General features: G+C 40.3%; 2 protein-coding genes and 1 long non-coding RNA gene across 9 annotated transcripts in view; 2 read left to right on the forward strand and 1 right to left on the reverse strand.

Annotated features, from left to right (window-relative positions):
* The window catches only part of LOC111271164 (protein O-mannosyl-transferase Tmtc4), a 45,249-nt gene that overhangs the window by 21,640 nt on the left and 1,492 nt on the right, over positions 1 to 22,117 (forward strand). For 2 of the 3 annotated variants that reach the window (XM_022851770.1, XM_022851769.2), the window contains exons 2-12: positions 12,226 to 12,392; positions 12,610 to 12,791; positions 13,216 to 13,417; positions 13,885 to 14,055; positions 14,731 to 14,823; positions 15,033 to 15,134; positions 15,482 to 15,720; positions 15,866 to 16,043; positions 16,252 to 16,380; positions 17,694 to 17,843; positions 21,869 to 22,042. In XM_022851770.1, coding sequence (XP_022707505.1) covers positions 12,312 to 12,392; positions 12,610 to 12,791; positions 13,216 to 13,417; positions 13,885 to 14,055; positions 14,731 to 14,823; positions 15,033 to 15,134; positions 15,482 to 15,720; positions 15,866 to 16,043; positions 16,252 to 16,380; positions 17,694 to 17,843; positions 21,869 to 22,042 — 1,701 coding nt within the window. In that variant the 5' untranslated portion in view covers positions 12,226 to 12,311. Of the gene's footprint in view, positions 1 to 8,981; positions 9,129 to 12,225; positions 12,393 to 12,609; positions 12,792 to 13,215; positions 13,418 to 13,884; positions 14,056 to 14,730; positions 14,824 to 15,032; positions 15,135 to 15,481; positions 15,721 to 15,865; positions 16,044 to 16,251; positions 16,381 to 17,693; positions 17,844 to 21,868; positions 22,043 to 22,117 lie in introns of those variants that run through there. The other variant, XM_022851767.2, reaches the window with a different exon arrangement.
* Positions 13,703 to 18,859, reverse strand: LOC111271171 (uncharacterized). 5 transcript variants are annotated; one of them, XR_015315227.1, is made up of 5 exons: positions 18,589 to 18,859; positions 16,283 to 16,394; positions 15,575 to 15,682; positions 14,657 to 14,843; positions 13,703 to 14,049 (listed from the first exon to the last, which is right to left on the reverse strand). It is a non-coding gene; the product is annotated as an uncharacterized LOC111271171 (long non-coding RNA). The 5 variants fall into 5 exon arrangements; XR_015315228.1 differs by lacking the exon at positions 15,575 to 15,682 and adding an exon at positions 15,855 to 15,948; XR_015315226.1 differs by lacking the exon at positions 15,575 to 15,682 and adding an exon at positions 15,855 to 16,066 and having other exon boundaries at positions 14,657 to 14,776.
* Positions 18,977 to 20,357, forward strand: LOC111271166 (nucleoside hydrolase). Its single transcript, XM_022851773.2, has one exon. It carries the CDS (start codon positions 19,287 to 19,289, stop codon positions 20,244 to 20,246), a length of 960 nt encoding a protein of 319 aa, XP_022707508.1. The 5' UTR covers positions 18,977 to 19,286; the 3' UTR covers positions 20,247 to 20,357.

Genomic DNA, 22,117 nt, shown 5'->3' on the forward strand with positions numbered 1-22,117 from the left:
AGGAACACTGCTGCTAATTTTTCTAGGCGTCGTCCATCTTATTAAAGCAGGTCGTACAAAGCAACGTTTTTCCCCTAGCTGCGCACATGAAGATGTACACATATCGATTCAGCATGGCGCAGTAATTACTGGACATTGATGATACTGTCTCGCACAACCACACGTGTACAGTGCATGTACACTGTTCGTGAACGTAGTAAAAACGAAATTATTTCCATGTCTATTCCTTTCAAATTCTTTACCAAGCAGTTCTATAGAAAAGGTGAAATTTTCCTAAGTTCCATTTCAATGTTAGTGCATATAGCAGTTGTCTTAAAACTCATAGAACACTGTCGTTACCTAATTCGTCAATCGACGCTCGATACCTGCTGGTAAATTCAAGCTAACAGCACATTTTCGTTGAATATTTACATTTGAACTTTCCGGTATTCATTTCGCCATTTGCCTCCTGCTTCTCGCCCGAACCTTTCCCCCGACCGGTTACAACCACACAGGACAGATGATCAGAGCTCAATCTGAAACTCTCCTAACACAAAGACGCAGCTGAGCATGACGGATGGCCCAAGTTAGGCAGACGGATACCGGGCAATGGTCCTTTGCTGCTGCTGTGCAGCGGAATATAAACTCTAGCAGAAGGCAGTAGCAAACATATATGCGAGAAACTTAATGCCGTTGTCTGTGCTATTATAGCCTACTACAGCGTTGATATACTGCTGAGGCCAACAGCTTCCGAGGAGATAATCGTTACTTCACAGATACGAAACGTGCGAGGCACATATTCAAACAAACTGAAAAGTCACGGGGTCGAAAGTTTTCCGGTTGCCGAAATCCACTGAATACTCGTAGATTTTTTTTGCTAGGTTTTAGCCGTATAGTAAGAAATGGTTTTAAGAAAATTTCACGACGTTTCTAGGTGAACGGCGAGATATTGAGCAGTAGTAGAAGTCTGCTTTTATTATACACGTATGGGTCTCACGATTTTTCATTCTTTAACTGAGATATACAACCCCTTTCATGTTGCCATCCCGACGAGACGAATAACGTGGGGTTAAAATTGATATGAACTTTAGACAATTGCGATGATGCGCTAGATCTAAATAATACGTGGTAGAAGTATACATTTCTAAAAATTGACTGTGCTTAAGCTAAGATACATACCCCCCCCCCCCCCTTATATATATATGTCCATAATGTAGAATAATCATTACAGAGCCCGATTACCTTTAAATATACGATGAACCCTTGAAGCACGAAAATTAATGGCATCATTTGCTTTTATTGAAGGTGACCACCAAGATCGCCGCTTATTGTGCTTCGGTTCTCATTTCGATACGCAATTAAAGCACAGAGATTGTGTTTCGGCTTCAAGCCTTATAGGCTCTGATAGCTACCGTAATGCTTGGTCTATACGTAAGCGAGGCAATAATATGAATAACAATTTCGACAGAATTTTCTGCATCGGCTATGGTGTTGCAGTCAGCATCATCGTTCTTGTGTTAAGTACGGTATGGGACTAGAACATGTAAGGTTTATCTAAATCATATTCTGATTATCCGCTCAGTTTGCTACCGGCATCATTTCCCTGTCCAAAATTAGTTCCGGTGTCCACGGTTCATTTTCAAAGGGAGGAGAAGCTATACGAGATCAGAAACAACCTTCGCCTTTCATTTATGTAGCAACAAAACGATGAAGTCCTACAAAATCGTCGAACTTACCTCGTTGGCATATTCATGAGAGCTAAAAATAAAGCTGATTTGACGAGTACCACTTGCGTCTAATAGGACGGACAACAAAACCATTGTGTGAGCAGCATAATGCGGATTATAATTACACAGCCGTATAGAAGAACAACAGCAAACTGCCTCTGGGGCCCCATCTTGCATCTGCGAAGTACTCGATCGCACTACCTCGTTGTCAGTATTATCAGCTCCCGACTAGCTTTTGCAAACGTATTGTAAGTGTTTCTTTATTCTAACGTATTCCTAGCCGTACCTGAAAATGCTTCGGTCATGACCTGTACCTGTAAACCAGTGCATAAGTCCCTATTGTCGGTCAGTTCGTTGGTCAGCCAGGTCGCCACGCAAACGGCTCATAGGAGACAGCTGCTGTATTTTACCATTCTGTTGCGACGGCGTAGCCTAGTTTCATAAGGACACAACGGCGTTTAACGTTATCTCATTGGCGATGGCACTATCTTTGCTAGGCTGCTAAAATCACTCCCGACCGACAAACCAATAACAGCAGAAGTAACTCTCTATAGAACTGAATTTGGAATGGTGGTGATGGAGCCAGTGATAGCAATTGCATGATTTGTTTCGATTGACATTTGCTTAATCGCCTCCTCCTCATTCCTGGCATGGTCGCCATAGAAAACTGCAACACCGTACCGTAACAAACAACCGCATTCGACCCTGTCCTGCTCGAGCGGTAGCTTTTTCCGTAACTGTCCGTGATGCCGCTGGCGTGGCCTGGGGCGGGTAAGATTGCATTGCGAGCGGTCGCCACTTTCTGTCGTAACTGCTTCGTAGTCGGTTCTCCATCATCTAGATGAAGTGATGCCACGGTGAAGAGCAGGTACAAGCATTGTTCGTTTCGTTAGATGATTGCCTTTCGTACAAGCCGGTCCTCGTTTCACTTCTTTCACTCTTGTTTTCAGCCTTCGGCTCTTTTGCTCCTCTACCTCGTGTGTGTGGTGATACCATCGTGAAGCCTGCAACTAGTAACGACTAACGTCGCTGTTTGCACGCGACGTTAGGCATTTCCTCAAAGATTGAAAGGGCGAAGAAATCGCCGGGAGTCGGTTGATGCATGGCAGTGCGTCTACTGGCAAAAAATTGTACCTATTTTCAGAAAAAAAAAAGAACAAGAGACATGACAGCGGCGTATTTTCGATACGGACTTCAATAATTGCCGGAATCTAGAATTGTTTTCATTCTAGTCGCCAACGTGGGAGGTATACTTTCACAGTGTTGAGAGGTTCATACTCAAGTTAATCTATATGGTACTCGTGGATTTGGAGCTTGATTATTGCAGCGGATGATATGTTCAATAGCTACCAAACTGCGACTAGAATAGTTCTAATTGTTTTGGACGGGAATTGTCGTCAGATCTATAGACGAAAAAGTATACTTTCGCTTTTATTTACGTTCTGTTTTTATGCCATATCTATATATAATTACGATGATCATTATCTCTATAATTTAACTAACTACTACACTGATTAACGTATGGCCATCAAATATTTGAATGGGAATATGTTGGCACCAAAGCTCTGATGGGAAAACACAGTATAATAAAAACTATTCGTGTCACCATATAAATACACCAAATAAATATAGGATTTATTAGTAAAACATTGTGTACTTCTACGACTCCTAGGTAGGTAAAGCCTATATCAAAATACTAACTAGAAACACGCAGCCGCTTTATGATATGTGTCTTCACGAAAGTGAGACAATCGTCAACAGGGCTTCCTTACAGTTCGGCTCGTAGGCGCAATAATATAAGTTCCAGTGAAATTGATGTATCACAGTTCTCTTCTGTCAAGTTCCCTACAAAAAGTAAACGACGCATTAATTAATACTACGAGTCTTTTAGCTGTCGATATATATAAGAAAGATACGGTGTATTTTGCATCTAATAACTGAAAATGTAGTATTATAAGTGACAGATGTCAGAGTATGTTTTTGGCAGGTTTTTTTCCCCTAGCCGAACCTGCAGTGGCCATTGATGAAAACTAAATAAGCTCACAATATTACGAGAAAGTGATTTTCATTATGGTGCGTATGACTTTTGCCCAACATTCAAAACGTTTGCCCCCGCAGATAACTTTTACACCGCGGATCAGTGAGAAGTAATTTCATTCGTATTATGTGTAGGCAATTTTTAAATACTGTTTGGTTCAACGACGCCACAATGGGCCAAGCTAGATGGGCAGGCTCGCTTTATTTGAGGTTTATTACCTCAGTTCCGGCCATTGGCCCCTCTATTGACCAAAGACTGATTGACTATTGCCGCAGTCGTCAATTAAACAACAAGCTGATTGATACCTTATGCAATGCTACAATGAGATTCGTTCATTGCCGCTATTTGAATTGTTTTAATAACCGGTTTATCGTAGATAAGAGAAGCAGCTACGAACACGAACGATAATCCAAGATGGATAACTGAAATCGACAAATGTTACCATGGTAGTATCCGATGCACCCAAAAACATTCGTATATTTCATATTTACCTGGATGAGGATCCAGCAGGACGGCATTGCTCAAGGGAAGACCATTAGCAATGAATAAGATTCTTTAAATAATATTTACCAGTACTCTACACTACTAGACCTATTGGAATGACGGTCTATACGTCTACCTAAGTGTTAAAAATAGAATATTCCTTGTAAGTAATCCCTATAAAAGTACAATAGCACAACCCGTCGAATTAATATAAGATAATGATATTAATATAATATAGTAAGAGACAAATTCTTTTTTTATTTTACTAAATCAGCCGGTACCGAAAGCCCGTAAACACGTCGATTGTAGATCCATGAATATTTTTGTTTTTCGTATAAAAACCGTGCTTTCTTTCTTGTTTGGATGAATACTGCTTTATCGGACAAACGCGTTTCGTAGTATGCTAGCACATCACGTTACCGGAAATTTTCGAAACAGAAGATTTTCCATCTAAAAAATAAATCTCCGCAACTAGCTACCCATAGATATAGCGTCGACGGCAGATAGCTTCGCTGTGAGCACAGCAATTTAATGAAAAAAAAAGACGCTCCTTCCTCCGAGTCCTTTGAGGGCATTTTCGCTATGCCTGTCGAAGGCATTGGACTTTAAAAAAGTAAACTCAACTGTTATGTTATTCTACTATGCTAGAGATCTTTTTTCCTTTGTAGTAGTGTCAAAAGTATTCTACCTTTCAGTTAGAAGTAAATCCGCTAGGCAAACTCGTAACTGAGAGGCACCTTTCTGATCGGTACCCGCACAAACCCCACTGGCTACCTGAACAAGATTTGAGGCAGATAATTCTACTATCATGTAAGAATTCCGCTTGCCGGATATATGTGTGTACACCAACCGTACACTTTTAAAGATTTATTATCTTATATTATATTAAGAGATTACTTTCATTCGTTAGCCCCAGCGGAAGCGGTCAGCTATCTTTGGCCTCAACGTTATTTGCGTCGTACTGACGTAGATGGACTTACCTTACAATGTTAGCTAGTCCTACAGAGACCCCACAGTTTTGAGCGTCGTCAGGTAAAATCATCATGACAGTTTACCGCCGTAATTATACAGTAAGTCATTGTGCGAACGGACGGCAGAGGGTAACGTTCCTTTGAGAGAAGCCTTTAGCTGGAACGTAAGTCAGTCGAATGCATATTACTATATTTGATTGTAGGTGGAATGAAGAGCCAAACGGGTGACCCAGATCACCACTCGCATACTCATACTACAAGCTACCTGTTTCCCTATTCCTTGCGTTACACTAGATGGACATCTTATACAGAAATAATAACACATCAGTTTTATTTGTTTAGCCAATGGAAATCGCGACGACAGCTGGTGGTAATGCACAGCTTGTACGTAGGCTGTACATGCAGTATGTATGAAGATCACTCTATTCGAAAACTACAGCACTTCCAATGGCTTCAACGTGCTTAGGCCTGCTATTTGTATTAGTACAGATTTGCGATGCAGGAGATATTAGTTCAACAAAGCCAATTACTAGAAGGTAATTTTCAGACGAGTTACGAGGCTTTACAGAGTTATCACGCTTCTTCCAGTCAATCAATCAGACCTGAAACAATAAATATAATCATACGTCGGTGTTTGAAAAATATCCATATGGTTTATGGCCCTAACAAATGTCGAATCATTTGTCTATTCTCAAAACGAATATTTCTATTCAGTTATCTTCATTATTAATGGGTCCGCGAGACCCAGATCTTACGTTTTTCTACCAAATAAACTGTCTGGAAAGCATATCTAGTAACCGACTTCGACTGTCTCTGAAACTATAGCCATGACCACAACAAAACAAAAAAAAAAAACTGTATCTACCAGTTTCATAGCTCTGATCTACTGTCAATCCCAGCGTTTTTAGCGGGTTAGTGGATTACTATCGGTTTTTTATGTTAACCACAACTACAAGGGTTCCTTTCATTGTCAGAATCATTGTTTGTTTTAGTGCTGTTTCACCTATGCCAATGAACGATGAGTGATCAGACCGACCATCCATTTTTAAATACCCCCAATAACACCACTATACAGTGTTCATTCTATTCTAGTCAGACCATGGGAAGTTACCCGCTGTAACAGCTATGCTATAAAGCAAATGAAAGAAATTCATCCTATTGTTCAGTTTACCACTGTTAGGTCCCAATAATTCTAGAGGGGGCGCTAAATCAATACTGTCGATCATAGCTATATATATATCCATAATTCATTTATAGTTCGCTCTGTATAAGAACCCGTTCAGTTGTGTAGAACGAGTTGTGTGGCGGATACCTTTATGAATAGTGAATGTATTTACTTGCTACATGCTTACATGAAGAAAACATATGAGGCGTCTAGCTAGCATCTTGGTATTGTTCATTAGTTGATTTTATATACGGCTTTCTGCGGCCACGTTTCTCGTCCCAACCGCCCGATTCGACCAAAGACGGCGTTAATTCCTTTCGGAAGTTGGCTACTTCTTGTTCTTAGCTGCTCGGCGGTCCCATAAAAATATTTTTTTTTTAAATTGCCTCAGTTTAGCCAAATAACTACTGTAACATCTAATAAGCGTTCGTGGGATATTATTGGACTTGAGTTTTTATTTTTTGCTTGCAAGCAAGCCAAATTTGTTTAGGCGATTTATAGTGTCCATTGGAACTGATCTATATATATATATATATATATATATATATATATGGACAGGAAAAATGTCTTAAGTAAGGTATGGACTCATGTCGAAGTCTAGTTAATTATCGCCAAAAATAAAGTACGGCAGTTTAGAAATAAAAATACCAGCAGCCGAGATAACGGTATCTGCTTATACTGTTTTGTAAGTAAATTTGACCCTAATATCATACAGACTCGTACATCATCGTCGATGCTGTACTTAGACAGCGCATGCATGTTGTTCGCGATATTTCTCAGTGGCCGCTTGAAAATTTCCCGGCTGGTCTAAAGCAGTAAGTCACACTCTGGCACGTATCGACAGCGTATTCTCTCTACATCCAGCCAGACTACTGATAGTGCCGGTACTTCTAGATTAATCGGCGTAACCAAACTGCAATATTATGTCCGTTACATCGGGATAGAAACCATATGTATATTTAGAGCCGAATGGTTGTGTGACTTTCGACTGATCCGATGATGAGCGTTGAGCCGCCTATGCATATGGGGTATGTAGATCAGACTGACCTGAGTGCTAAAAGCAAATCTTGCTCTGGTCCACTTTATAACCGTTTCTATGCTGCTTCATTACATTCGCGACTTTCAGATCTTGCGCCTAATTGTCTCTTCCCTATATACTGCTGTGCTATAGTGAAGTATACAATCGTTTACGTTCGCTTGCCTCGAAGGGGAACCCTGTCGCTAATTCCTGGGTTTGCTGAGGTAGACAAACCATTGACAGACCTAGGACAGCTAGAAGGTTGGCACATAATAGAACTCGTTACATGAACCTAGTTAAATATCGCTGAATGAATGCCGTTGAGTGCCGACGTATACAACAGTAGAATCGTTAGAATAATTATCGGATCAGACTTCGCAAAGCTGCAGTCGTATCCAGAACGACCGAGGTGCATATAACGGTCGGTGAGTCAGACAGACAAGGCAAAGGGGCCATTGATGTTATATTCTCTGTCACTGTTAGTCTAATGTATGGCTAAACGCTTATTCATGGCCGTTGATTATGCACGTGCTTCACATTGATATTTACTGCTCACGTGTCTAGCTGCAAGTAATAAAAAGAAATTTCTAAATAGTTGGTAAAATAACAAAAACGCGAAAAAAACACCTAGAGACACACGTGTCAACTCTCTAACGAGCCTGTTTTTCGTCGTCGAATACAGATATCATGCTTGTTTTCTATTTGTAGAAAACACTTTGCTCATTATCTAGTCAGATGCCGTAGGCGCTACCCGCTATTGCTGTTGAGTGATACGTTCAGGTCTGAATCGCGCCGTGTACGGCAGATCATCATATGTAGCGTTCAGCGCACCGAACGAAACTGGTGGCATTTCGTGTAATACTATGAGTTCATTACAGCATATCTACTAAGGAACAAACTCATATTTGGCTGATAGAGGCAGTATGTCTACTTCCAGTGAAATTCCGCTAAAAATAAATTACGTCGAAGAAACGAGGGCTTACACGGAGCACGCAGAAACATTGTCGCGTTACCAGTGCCGTACAAAAATACACCTAAATATTTCAGACTAGTATCTGAGCTTCAACAAGCTGTGAGCTATGGAAATTTACATGCTTCGGTACTGTTCTGCTTTAGGGACTTTCGCTAGGATTCATCTTAAATTAAATTTTCAAATTAAAAGCAATTGCTTATCCTAGAATCGATTAATATAAAGAGAAAAGTAAGAAAACAATTTAAAATATTCGTAGGTGAAAATTAAGCAAAGAATGGCTGTACTATAAAGAAAAGGCCACTTATCCTGCTTGATCATTTATAAGTAGCCTTTGAGGACACTTAGGTTGCATATTGAAGTAAAATAGCCTACTTTTCAATTTTTCCATATATCGATCTATTCATTACTGGCATCCGTTAGTGCCAAACTCGACAGAACACTCAGGGCTTTGTGGCCTAATGTAGACTCACAGTTGAACCTATCTACTTATTAGCGATTTCCTTTCAACCATTGGAGGCGAACTTTACCTTACGGTAAGGCAATGAAGGAACCACTCTTATTTTCGCCCGCCCTTTCGATCCCCCTCGCCACCGCGACAGGAACTGCTCTTTCTATGACTATTACACTGCCCTCGGCTTCGATTGTCAACAAACAGTAACGACAATGAAAGGACGGTCTGGAGTGCGTCTGACAGTCAAGGGGAAATACAAAATAAAGATGTGCTTGAACCCGAAATGTATTCGACCCATTGAGAAGATTAACTATGCAGACTAGGTAAGCTTGCATACCACAGTTAGAACTGATAACTAGATAGCTTCCGCTTGCGTTTGGATTGAAGTTACTTCTTCAGGCAAAATGGTTCGACGATATCCATGCTGGCTTGTTTCAGGAAGGTATCTAAAAACCATCGAAGAACCGTACTTTTTTCTTCGGGTTGTACAAGTCATAATATGCCAAACAGGACACAACTACAACCTGTTATGCGTATATTACCATGCTGATAATCTTTTTCCTTCACACAGAACACAGTTCTGAGATAATATCTTTCATTTGAAACGACTTGTCGTCTTCGCTCGAAGAAAGCTTCTTTTCGTATAGTCTTGCCATGATAATGGACATATGCCTATTATTATTGTTATTTATATACACTTGGCGCGGGGCCTCGGACATAAAAAATAATTAGAAGCAATGGGTTCGTTCTACGTCTTAGGAACGTGTACTGCGATTTACTTGGTTATCAAACCTAACGAACTAATTGCTTCCAACGTCACATATTATTACGCCGCTTTTCTGAACGGTCCATGGCCGCCAAGAGACAATATCTCGTTGATATACCTTCCCCCCTGTACCATATAAGCGTTCCCGAAGGCTTAAGATGGACGTTTCAGGTAGTTGGGAAATGCCTTGTGTCTTCTATCGTGCAGCGAGGTCCCAAGGCAATCAGTATCAGGCATCCTCACTTTCTATAAATTTTTTGATCAAATGTATAGAATATAATGAATTTATCTCTGAATCAACGGTGTAGTGGGCTCTTAGCATCCCGATCATGTCTTGCTTTCCATGGACGCAGGCATATGGTAATATGGAGGAGCTCATCCCTTCCGGGAAGTGGTAGCAATCTAAAACAGTGCTCGATATGAGAACTGATTAACGCTACGCGTTTATCTTTTGTAATATAAATAATACTATAAACAAGCAACATATTAACAAGAACCTCGCTCAAAGGCTAAGCAATAGTTTTTCCTGTTTTTTATTTTAAAGATAACAGCCGAAAAAGCCATTTATGTAATGGTAAAATTCGTAAAATCTTCATACATTTTCTCGAGTGGCTCAAAGTTATATGATATTTTTTCGTTTTTTTACAATTACTAGTTCTGGCTAAGTACGACAAAAGCTGCGCAACAAGCCCTTGGCTCGATCCATTCTACTGATCGTTATGTATAATAGGCATAAACTTGTTGCCGGCAGTACCAGTACGACAAAGCTGCTACTTTTCAGGCATCCGTAGCCCTATTGATTTAGGGCTTGGTGTACTTCGCTATAAATTCGTAATTATTGCATTGTTTTCCAAGTTCGAAGATATATACCGCAGATGCGCTGACCGATGACCTACGAGGAGATGTTATGAAGCCGGCCCAACAGCATTTGCCTATTCGTGTTAAGGTCGTCGCTACCGATATATTTGCAATCGTTTCATCTTTAGCGTTATAATACAGTCGTCGACAGTTGTTGTTGACGATGATAGTGGTGGTTATAAATGAGCGCGATCAATTGAAAATATCCCCAAAAAAAAATTACTCATCGTATTGAGCGCACCTTCCCCCTTAAATGCGTCACGGCGGACATAAACAACTATCAAACAAACCCAACAGTTCTCTAGTGTTCGACATTAATTGGGGCTGGGAGCGATGCGACGAGAAAAATGAGAAAATTGCTAAACCAATTATCATTATTACTAACTGCCTGTACTATTCGAAATAAACGTTTTAGGGTCATAACGTTATATTAGATATACATTAAAAAATGTATGGTAACCCAATAGTAGTCACTAGTTCAGTACGACCAACATATTCAGTCTTATTATGCACTTTCTCAAAAAAAACACGAAATCGTACCATTCAACAATGTTAAAGACCTTATCAAATGAAGACTGTCGAGAAAATAAAATGTAAGGATGCGTAACAGCGTAAAGATGCTAGTTTATTCATTGTTTAAGACAGTGACTTGAAAAGTAATGCACTTACGTCTCTGCAGAGCCTTAATAACATGTATTTATTGGTACTTTCTAAGTCACTGTAAAATGTAGCAACGCGATACAGGATTGTTTAATAGCAATGACTTAATTGGAGTACCTTTGTATTTTTTCGCGGTTTGTAGTTAATATATATATATATATATATATATATATTAACTACAAACCGCGAAAATATATTAGTTCCAAAAGCTATTCCTGAAAATAATCTTGGACTCTTGCTTCTTTTTGGTTACCTGTATCGGCTGAACCGTGATCAAAATAATTTCGTTAATATCAGGCTATCATTTCTATAATGGAATCGTGAATACGTTTTGCTAACCTATTATTAAAAGCTTGCAATAGCATTTTCGATTGGGATCTGTTTCAGTTTTTTATTTCGTCACATCAAAATAAAGGCATCTTTGGCAGTAATAGGTTTTTGTGATGATAGAATTCCTCAAAAACTCGAAACAGAGAACAATAATAATAGAGGATAATAATATTTAATAGAGGAAATAATGCGGGCGCGTCACTTTTTTCGCTTTAATTTTGCATATATTATTTAGTGGAACTATAAAACAATGCTCTTATCTCGAGCAAATAAAACGTTTTTGCTCAATTAAGTCCCGAACTGTCAACAGCTCGACCGTTAAAAGAAGAGACTCTAAAAGATGCACCAGGCTAACGCCAATAGGAGAAGAGTTGTGTCTCATCGTGATAGCGCGAAATCCAACTTGTCTCATTAGTAATTCGCCAGAAACTCTACAAATTACAATAGGATGTTCAGCTTAGCTTAACTTATAGTTCGATCGTGCTACTTTCGATCACTATATATTTGCAGGTCTTCGTTATTGGAACCATTTTTATATCTTTAACTTCAAAAATTATCTTGATCAGTGGATCGCAAGCAAGAATAATAACCTATCGAAAGGCTAGCTGAAAGGTAGGCGAGGTTGATCGTCAATTGCGGACAATAAATCGTCGAATGAAATCGTCCGAGTAAAAATTGATTGATGATCCACTTAAATTAGGTACGATTACGGAACGAGCTTATAGGAGCATCTAGTAACAGTACGGGAATGGTTCATTTTTGAACAGGACGCATGTATAAAAAATGCTTTTTGCCTCGTGTTTCAGGAATGGAGCCGTACGGTTTCGCATCTTCCTGAGGGCCTGAGCGAGTTGCCGTAATTCCCACTTAAAAACTTCAACAGGCCACAATAATGGTTCTCCTAACTTCCGGTGTTCGACCGCCTCTACTGTTACTCCCCCTGGCGGCACTTTCCAACATCAACTGCCTTCAGGTACATCAGTTGTGTTAATATATCATGAAGAGGGTTATCGAAATAAATATTTTTGTGCGAGGCTTAGATTATGCGATTGATGAATCGATGTTTTTTTGACTGTATTTGATGTTTAATGAAAGCTTACTACGGTAGGAGAACTAAGATGAAGCTGGTGCCAATTTCTAAGATATGACAGCATATTTTCACTTAATGATTTTTCACACTTTTTGTCTAGGGGGATTTCGTTTTCGATGACTCGGAGGCTGTGGTTAATAACCCGGACGTTGTGGGGAGTGGATCATCCGATGTGACCTGGGCCGACTGGGGAGACCTATTGCGGGACGACTTCTGGGGAACGCCTCTCCACAAAGAATCTTCGCACGGCTCGTTTAGACCCATTATTACTTTTATTTTTCGGTACGCGTTTAGTAATGTATTGATCATTGTGATATCCATGTAATAAAAGAGCAGCATTTCTTGTTGATATGTTTTAAACGTATGTTGAAAGGATGGGAACAGATGAAATATAGTATCAATACACGTTTATAGTGTTAACTCATTCTATGAATTCTAATGATAGAAACCAGATAAAGCTAATCCTTCACATACTATGACCATTTTACCTACTACATACATTCTGCTTTATAGCAATGCTTCGTATTTTATTATAGCTATTATTAGGGTATTTATTCCTACGATGAGGTACATGTCGATCCGGGAAACTCATGTACATTAAGCACAATCTATTTATACTGAAGTAGTTCTGAAGTAGTTCTGTCATCATATAGTTGCGCCCTTAGCTGTACTGTAATCTCGAATGATTGTTTTGCTATTTCGACAGACTGATGTGGCAAGCTGGTATGATGCAGGCTAATTGGTTCCGACTTCTCAACCTAGTGGTCCACTGCATCGTTACGTTGAACGTGCACTCAATTCTCCTTACCGCTCTCCAGTTGCCCTATAATCCCCTAGAAAAACATGCCCGTCAGGCGGCTTTCCTAGCGGCCGTTTTATTCGCGATCCATCCGGTGCATACAGAGAGCGTAAGTTCATTGACTGTCTTGCAACAATGATCAATGGCCGCCTTGCTCGTAGAACGATTATGTTGTTATACGGTAATAAGGAGAGAGGCATCTTCGCCGGTCAGGATCTCTAACGGTTTAGCGATATCGTTCGTTTGAAAGAAAGAGTACAGGAGCAAGCTCGAACAGCGACATTCAACGGTCAAGGAAAGGCCTGGTGGTTTAGGGCCCAACGTTTAATGCGGCAGACCACAGGCCAATTTCATCGCGATTGATTGCTCTACTAGTCTCACAGAAATAATCCAATTAAAATTCGTATAGATTTTTTATTGACCAGGACGTGACAAACTAGTTACAAATTCTATAAGGTATTTTTTGAGTTCTTGCAAATAAATATGATGTTACGTTAATTCGATCACTTGTTCCAGTTTGCACTCTGGACTGGACCGTCATGTAGATACGATGGTTCTTATATTTCTGAATTTCAGTTATGTAGCGCTGTTGGTCTAGCCGATTTGTTGAGTGGTCTCTTCTTTATTAGAGGTTTCGGTGTTTATCTTCGATGGATTGCCGAACCTCGAAGCAGGAGGCTCCCGATTATGCTATTTGGATACGCTGTACTGGCACTCTTTTCCAAAGAACCCGGAGTCACGCTGTTGGTAAGGGTAACCCAGAAAATTTGCGTGTCAGCTCATACCACCTAATTGTCTTTAGCACATGTGTCATAAATAGAAATACTATTTATATTTTACCTGTTTGTTCAATTCCAGTTTTTTTTTTTGTCTGTTACCACTGATATTGACGAATAGAAGAACTGTTTACCAAAAGCAGACTCATCGAATGAGACAGCCAGTACATTGTGCTTCGAAGTTCAAACGGATCAGTATTTAAGGCCTCATAGGCAAACTGTAGATCTAACGTGTAGCTACGGCCCTGAAACCTTTGAATACTGGCCAACTGGAAATACACTTTTATTGGTAAAGTTAAATATCCGAGCACGTTAGTCCTTTCTATTTCTCGTGCTACTGCACAGAATTTAGACGGTGTTTTTCTTATAGGCTGAGTACCATTTTTTGCACACAAGTAGCGGAAAATCAGGTTCTGCGAGTGTTCGAGCCATTTATCTCGAAATACCGAACAAAGAACAGCATTATCAAAAGAATAACTGTCGTTTGTGAATAGAACAGCTTTTGTTTATGTACATCTATGGCTGAAGTATCACTGACAATACAACATAAAACGTTCCTGTGAAAATTTTACCTCTGCAAGCGTCAGGGCAAATCTGTTACGGCCATGTACTGAATGCATCTTGTAACGTTATTCCGGCTTTTCAGGGCGTTTGCGGTGCATACGAACTCCTTGTCGTCTGTGATATTATTCCTCACCATGCAATTACAAAATACAAAGTATTTGTCAATTCGTTTAAGGTGAGTTATGGCCCAGTAATCTGTGGACATAGTCGAAGATAATTTTGGGAAAATTAATATCTACATATAATACAAATATTTACATACCGCCAATAAAAAATGTTAAAAAACCTATCGTATATTAAAACGGAAAATCCGTAAAGGTTGTTTCAGAGTGGTACTGACAATAGGTGAGGCATGCGTAGTTGCAACAAGTTAATGTTTTACAGAAATCATCTCTGATACGTTTCGGATTCTGTGCAGTCTCGGGTGTCTCGCTCGTGCTCATCAGATGCCTCATCGCTAATTTCAAAGCGCCCACCTTTTTGCCAGTATGTCCGCCTCTCACGTGATAAAAGCAGCTATGTATTAATCTACAATTTATAGTAGGCATTTGATTCAAAAATCAATTTGCCTTCGAGCGTTCAGCCTGTGGGCTTTATATTGATAAAAATCAGTGAATAGGCTAGTGCAAAGATTACACATATTCCGATTTCACTTTGAACTCGAAGGCCAAACAACCGAATATTTAAATAGAATTTCTGTCATCACTTCAGAATGCTATAATTATCAAAAGAAGTAATAAAAGTAGTTGTCTTTCAGTCTTTGTGTCATCGTTATGATACGAACAGATCTTATTTTTCTCTTCTAAATTCTATATCTGCATAAATTCTTTCAGATGGATAATCCAGCTTCGTTTCTGGAATCGCCTATAGAGCGTTGGGTTAACTATCAATACATTTATACACTGAATTTGTTGCTCTTATTTTACCCGCAATGGCTATGCTTTGATTGGTCTATGGGCTGTGTGCCACTGATACGATCTGCCCTTGACCCGCGCATGTTCTCCCTGATCGGTTTGTGGGCAATTGCGGCAACTCTGGTTCGAGCGGCGTTTATGGACGATCCACCAAGGCGGTCAGTAAAAACAGGATAAGCGACATAGCCCAAACAGGATTACAGATCAATCGGTTTATACCTTCATTACGAGTACTCTATAGATTAGAGTTATGAATAGCGAAAAAAAAAATTGATTAATGCTTTATTCTCACATATCTTCCAGATGGCACTGTATTGCTATAAGTCTCCTAGTGATGCCGTTCCTTCCAAGTTCGAACCTTTTTTGTCGTGTAGGCTTTGTCCTAGCTGAAAGAAATCTTTACCTTTCGTCAATCGGTTTCTGCCTGTTCATATCTATCGCAATGCTACAGTGTCATCGCAACTTGGCTCAACATCGGAAGGTATTTGCTGTTCAGGCTGAAACCTAAACGCGGAACGTATTTTGATTTAATAGGAGGTATTCATAGTTTACTTAGCACGAAACAGGTATACGGCAAGATGAACAGTTTTGAAATAATAACTGTCGCTAACTAAGCATTTCCTTTCACTGTCAGCGGATCGTTACTTGAATAGATTTGTTTTTTTTTTTTTTTTTCTTGTAATTTGCAGCTACAGCGTTTTTGCCTAACTCTTTTCATACTTCTATTGTCGGGTCGGTCACTTCGACGGTCGCGCGATTGGCGGGACGAACGCTCACTATTCAACGCTGGCCTCGATGTGTGCCCTCTTAATGCCAAGGTATCAACGGAAACCTGCCAAATAAGAGATACAGGGTATTTGTTCTGTAGTAAAAAATAAAACATATGCCAACTTAAAACTTTGTTAGAGATCCTGGAATCACTGGAACGTTATCGGAGTCGGTACATACTATAAGCTAGCCAATTAGATTTATAATACGCTTTTTGTCGTTCTACGTTGTCGAGTCTCATGGAGACTTCAATGGGGGCTTATTAGAAGTAACGTAATGGGCAGTCAAACGTAAGCAACATATTTTCCGCAAAGCGAATACCTATAATAGTGAGTGTACAAAGCTAGGAGTTGAACGTAGTATTTTGATGTTCTAAACATGTATTTTTCAAGTGGAGACCCGAACAATACCTGTGCTGTCCCTTTAACAAAATAGAGGAGGCTGATCAATACGTTTGCCCTTTGTGTCACCTTAATGCTGGCGCAAGAGCTCAGAAGACTGGGTTTTTTGCCGATACGTTTTAGTTTCTTATCGCATTTGGTACAGCTGTGAAAGCAACCGTGACCGTATCGAAAAAGTATCAGCTCTCCCGCATTAAATAACAGTTGCATGACCGTGTCGGCTGTCATAGCAGTAACAACATGGCGCGAGTAACAGCGGCGGTCTATTACCGCGTATCTTGCTGTTTTTCTCATCAGCCATAAGGTGGCCTATGGTACCCCGCACAATAAGCCCGTTTTTTGCGAGATTCGGTAAGGCCGAGAATTAGTCGCGGGTTCAAAAAAAACCTATTTCTTGTGTCGCTAGGTGGCTTATTCTCATGGAAAACCACTTTGCTAGGAAAGCAATTGCAAAAAAGCGCAATGCAATAATATATGACCTCCTCTGACGTGACAGCATCACGCTTCTTATGGTGGCTGTTATTGATTATTAATCATCGGACAATAATTGTTAATGAATAGTTGTATTTAAATAAAAAAGCATTTGATTTGAATGGAAGCGCTCATAAGCTTAAGATCTAAATTAAAATAGCTTTCGTTTCTTTAGGCATCTTGTCGATACGTACAGTCATTGCTATATTTCTAATCCGATCTAGCTTTTACGGCGCACTATTATCAGGCGGAACCAGTCAGTCCTGTAGCAGTTTGAGATGTTGCTTCTATTGTCACATTAAGGTCTTCAATGATAGGACCGTCGAAAAAAAATAGGAACATTGACCGCTTTCTCGTTCTGGAGCCTTCAACGATATTGCACGCAATGACAACAGTAACAACCGAAGGCTGTGATAAAAGTCTGAGCGAGCTTGGCCATGACACGTCCTGTTTCAAACATTTCCATCGTGTGTCTCCTTTGCTGCACTCAGGTTCACTATAATATTGCCAAGGTGGCCGAGGATCGTGATGCAGCCATCGCCAGTTACAGACGAGCCCTCGAACTGAATCCTAGGTACGAGCAAGCAATGAACAATCTCGCCAATATCCTTAAGGATTCGAATCAGCTCGATGAAGCAAAGGTAAGTTAAGTAAGTACGTATGCACTGGATGCCTGTACGACGTGTGATTCTATGCGAAGCGCTAGCTAGTTCATCTTGTGTTCTTTGTAAGCTCCAGCTCTGAACAGCGTCCCTTGTAAAACTATACAGTTCGATCCATGCGACTCGATCCTTCATGCATACTCGCTATGAAAATAGGCGCGCAACATAGGACAGGCTTTGCTCGACAGAGTAACACGTATTCACGAGTAACACGTATGTACAAACATAACTAGTGGCACGTATATGCGTTTTAAGAAAAAAAAATAATAGTAGTAATCGAGTAACTCTGAAAATATCCATGATATATCCATGATACTGATCGAGTCCTACAATCTAGCATTCTATTATGTTTATAGATGTAAGTATTGGCAAGATGATGTTAGGTAATTTATGGCTATGTGGTTTTGTTTTTGACTAGTAGGGTAATAATCTTTTCTTCTATTGGGGTGGGCGTTATAAAAATGCTTAAGGGCATCAGGTGCCGTAGACGATTACGGCAGCAGTGTGCTCACAATTACAGTTAACAAGGAGAAATTCTATGACATGAACGAACGTTAGATACGTTATCTGTGCACTGTTTCCCTATTTCATAAAGACACGACGTCTAAAGTCGTATGCTTTTTCGGACCTATTCGTTATCTATAACAGCTTACCCATTTATATTCAAACTATTAGTCATCACTAAGATCAGCATTTTTGTTCTGTACAAATATGATGGGCTTACTTGTGTGCAGTTTTGATAGGATTCTGTTTGCCCTTGAGCAAACAAAGCTCTCTGCCTAATAAGCACAGCTGTCTCTACGAATTCACAGAGTTCGAGCATCCGGCTATTTTTCTTGATCGACCAAATGCGTTCCCATCTTCGACAATACGTAGTTCATTGGCCAGTTGAGATACGTTGTTGGCCAGCTCAAACTGAGTGATTGTTAAAGCCGACAGTCGTACTCAATCATATCACGTGCTTAAGATAGCGGTGCTCTTTCAAGGGATGGATCCTCCTCCTCTTCTTCCTCCTCCTCCTCCTCCTCCTCCTCCTCGTAGTGCTACCTACCATTTCATTCGCTACGAAATCTATTTTGCCCTCGTCCATCTGGCGTCGCATCTACAGTTTAGAGGGCAATCCTTTTCATTGTCCCCTTAAACCAACAAGTTGGTTGACCTGGATATTGCCTTTGCTCCGATCGGCTTAAGATTGTTCGTTGTCCACTTCTTTAATCTACTCTATGACATCGTACCAACTCTTTTAACGCTTTACTTTCGCGCTGAAAAAAAAACCCCAGCTGATTAAAAAGTGTAGTTCGTTAGTCCATTAGGACAATCTATCGGCTCGATTGGTTCACAAAGGCGTTCAGGACTGATTTCTCTTTTTCTGGACGGTTAAGAGACAGCACATACCGATTGTGTCCATTTTCATTATTTGCAATGCCTTCAACATCGGTTCATCTTATTATAGATACGGACTGTGGAATCGATGACGCTTTAGCACTGATGGCCGCTCTAAGCGCACGCGAAGTGGATGTGGTGGCAATAACTTGTGTATCGGGAAATACAACTTTGAAGAATGTTGTCTCGAACGTGTCGAAAGTTCTACGTGTTTGCAAACGTGAGGAGGTTCCGTTCTATGCTGGATGCGATGCACCATTGTCCAGAGAGAATATATTCGGCAGTGAATTTCATGGAAAAGATGGTCTTGGCCATTGTCCGAAAGAGTTTCCCGAGGGTGCGCAAGCGCAAAAAGGAATGCATGCCTCTCGGGCGCTGGTTGAGATGGCCAAAAATCGAAAGGGTGAACTTACACTTGTTATGATAGGACCGTGTACCAACCTCGCGGTTGCTTACCATATTGACCCAAATGTAATGGCATACTTTAAGAAGATTGTCGTGATGGGGGGAAACGTACAGGGCAGGGGTAATGTCATTCCCGGAGCCGAATTCAATTTTGCATCTGATCCTGAAGCTGCCCACATACTCGTTGAGCATTCACAATGTCCAGTAGTTCTGGTTCCGTGGGAGACCGTCACGACAAACTGGATTTCGTGGGAGTTCTACACGGAGCTGATAGGAGGCTCAACTGCGAAGTCGCGCTTCCTGCAAGCCATCTGTAAATATACCGAACAGTACTATCAATGCAAGTATACAGTTGGTCATCACGGTTATGAACTGGGCGATTTCTTAGCGGTACTCGTTGCCATCCGCCCGGACTGTGTTACGCGGAGCCTAAAACGAAGGATAGCTGTGGAGCTCAAAGGCGAGCACACTTTAGGCCAAGTTGTGCAAGCTTGGACTAAGTCAATGCTTCCCAAAGTTAAGAAACATACGGAAATTGTTTTAGAATTTGACATGACCATAGTGCGTGAGAATCTTACGGCAATGGTACAATGACATTATTGGCAAAAATGCGTGTATGTTATACATATAGCAAAAAAAAATGTTGTACTAATTCGAGCAGGCGTGGTTCATTTGAAAAATAAACAAAAAAAAGCTAAACTCAAATTTCGCCAAGCGGTCCTGTGTATTATTCACGCAGTGCATAGTATTCTCAACAACTTGTATATACTTATTAACCGAAAATAACTCGCGTCTACGTGTCTGTCGCATATTCGTACTTCAACTTTATTAATGGAATCCCTCACATCACATGCGTCGAACACCAATTGAGTGCAGTTCTCTGTCAAGGCCGTAACGGTGTTATTTGAGGTGCTAATCATATAGCTTTGAGTTACGGCACATTTAAAAAAGCAAACTCTACGCCCTGAGGGTTTTTCGAGGTTTGTTTCCTTGAAAAGCTTGTTCTGAACAGCGGCTTTTTTTGTCTTCGCGTTTGTCTTCCTTCGAAATTTGGTCCCAGTATGTTGCTGAAGGCCCATGACTGTTGATGCGTTCGGAAGATATTGAACTTCTTACTGGTCAAATGACTATGATAGATCGGAATCGGAGCTCACTGATTTTATTTCATTTGATTTGGCGTTATGCACGAGTCCTTCAACCACCAACCGATCGTTTCCTACTTCCCAGGATTGAGGTTATACCACGAATGGTTGGCTATACCTAGCGCTAGAGGACTATACAAATGGCTCGTCGTAAAATATTATAGTGGTTACTTCAAGAAAGAAAATAGAACAAATACACTATGAAGCTATACAATTCAAGACAAGTGCATTCTTGCTATCAGTTAGAGAGACAGTACAATTACATAGAACAAAATGTACTCAGATGATATCATTGAGCATAGGATATAGGAACGTCTCTAAACATAGGGTTATATTATATTCAATAAAGTTATATTGAGCACCTGTATAAATAGCCTTCGTGACTGCTTCTGCAACTTGAATCTTGCTCGACTATTCGACGCTCCACCTGGGCTGTAGGAAAAGCCTGAAATAGGGAATAAGTAATACTCAATCAAGTCCAATTTCCAATAGCATACTTCCATGAATAAAGTCATTCTGTCAAGGTGAGTGTAAATAAACAATTGATGATTACGATCGTATGGAGGTTTAGGTTTTGTATATAGAAAAACTATGTGCCTCTATTCGAACACTTCATACAGAAAGCTCTTATGTTCTTACTGTACCTTAGTAAAGGCCGAGCTGTGGCACTATAACCTATAGTTAGTTATACAAAAAGGTCTTCAAAGCTGAAATTATGTGCATTTCTTATACTGATCTCGTGGCTAAACAAGAGAAAATAGCAAAAACTCAACACATTACATTATACGAGTTACCCATTTGGATGCCCTGGACCGCTATTGAATATGGCCCGCTGTTTCCCAAATAAATTAAAGCGTTCTTCAATAGGCTGTTGGCGAAGCAAAGACACATGTTGACGTCGGATGAACTTAAAAGGCTTTACCGGACGTAAGCTTGACGAATAAAATCAGACAGGAGGCTACCTACAGATGATAGATACCTACAGGATGACAAACATCCAGGGAATCTGATACTGATTGCAAGAAAAAAGACCCTAATGTAGTTTTATTATTGCTTGGTTTACATGCATTTCAGACACTACTGGAGACTGCGGTTAAAATACGAACGAATTTTGCGGCTGCGTGGATGAATTTGGGCATCGTTGAAGCGGCCCTAAAAAATTTCGGCCAAGCTGAACTCTGCTATCGGAAAGCTATTCAGCATCGCAATAACCGATACCCTCATTGCTACTTTAATTTGGGAAATTTGGTAGGATGTGAATAACGTCTTGTTTTATGAAATTATTAAGCTTTTGTCATGTTTAGCGATGCCCCTGAAAGCTGA

The sequence above is a fragment of the Varroa jacobsoni genome, unplaced genomic scaffold (genome assembly GCF_002532875.2).
Source record: "Varroa jacobsoni isolate VJ856 unplaced genomic scaffold, vjacob_1.0 contig00411, whole genome shotgun sequence".
NCBI lineage: Eukaryota > Metazoa > Arthropoda > Arachnida > Mesostigmata > Varroidae > Varroa > Varroa jacobsoni.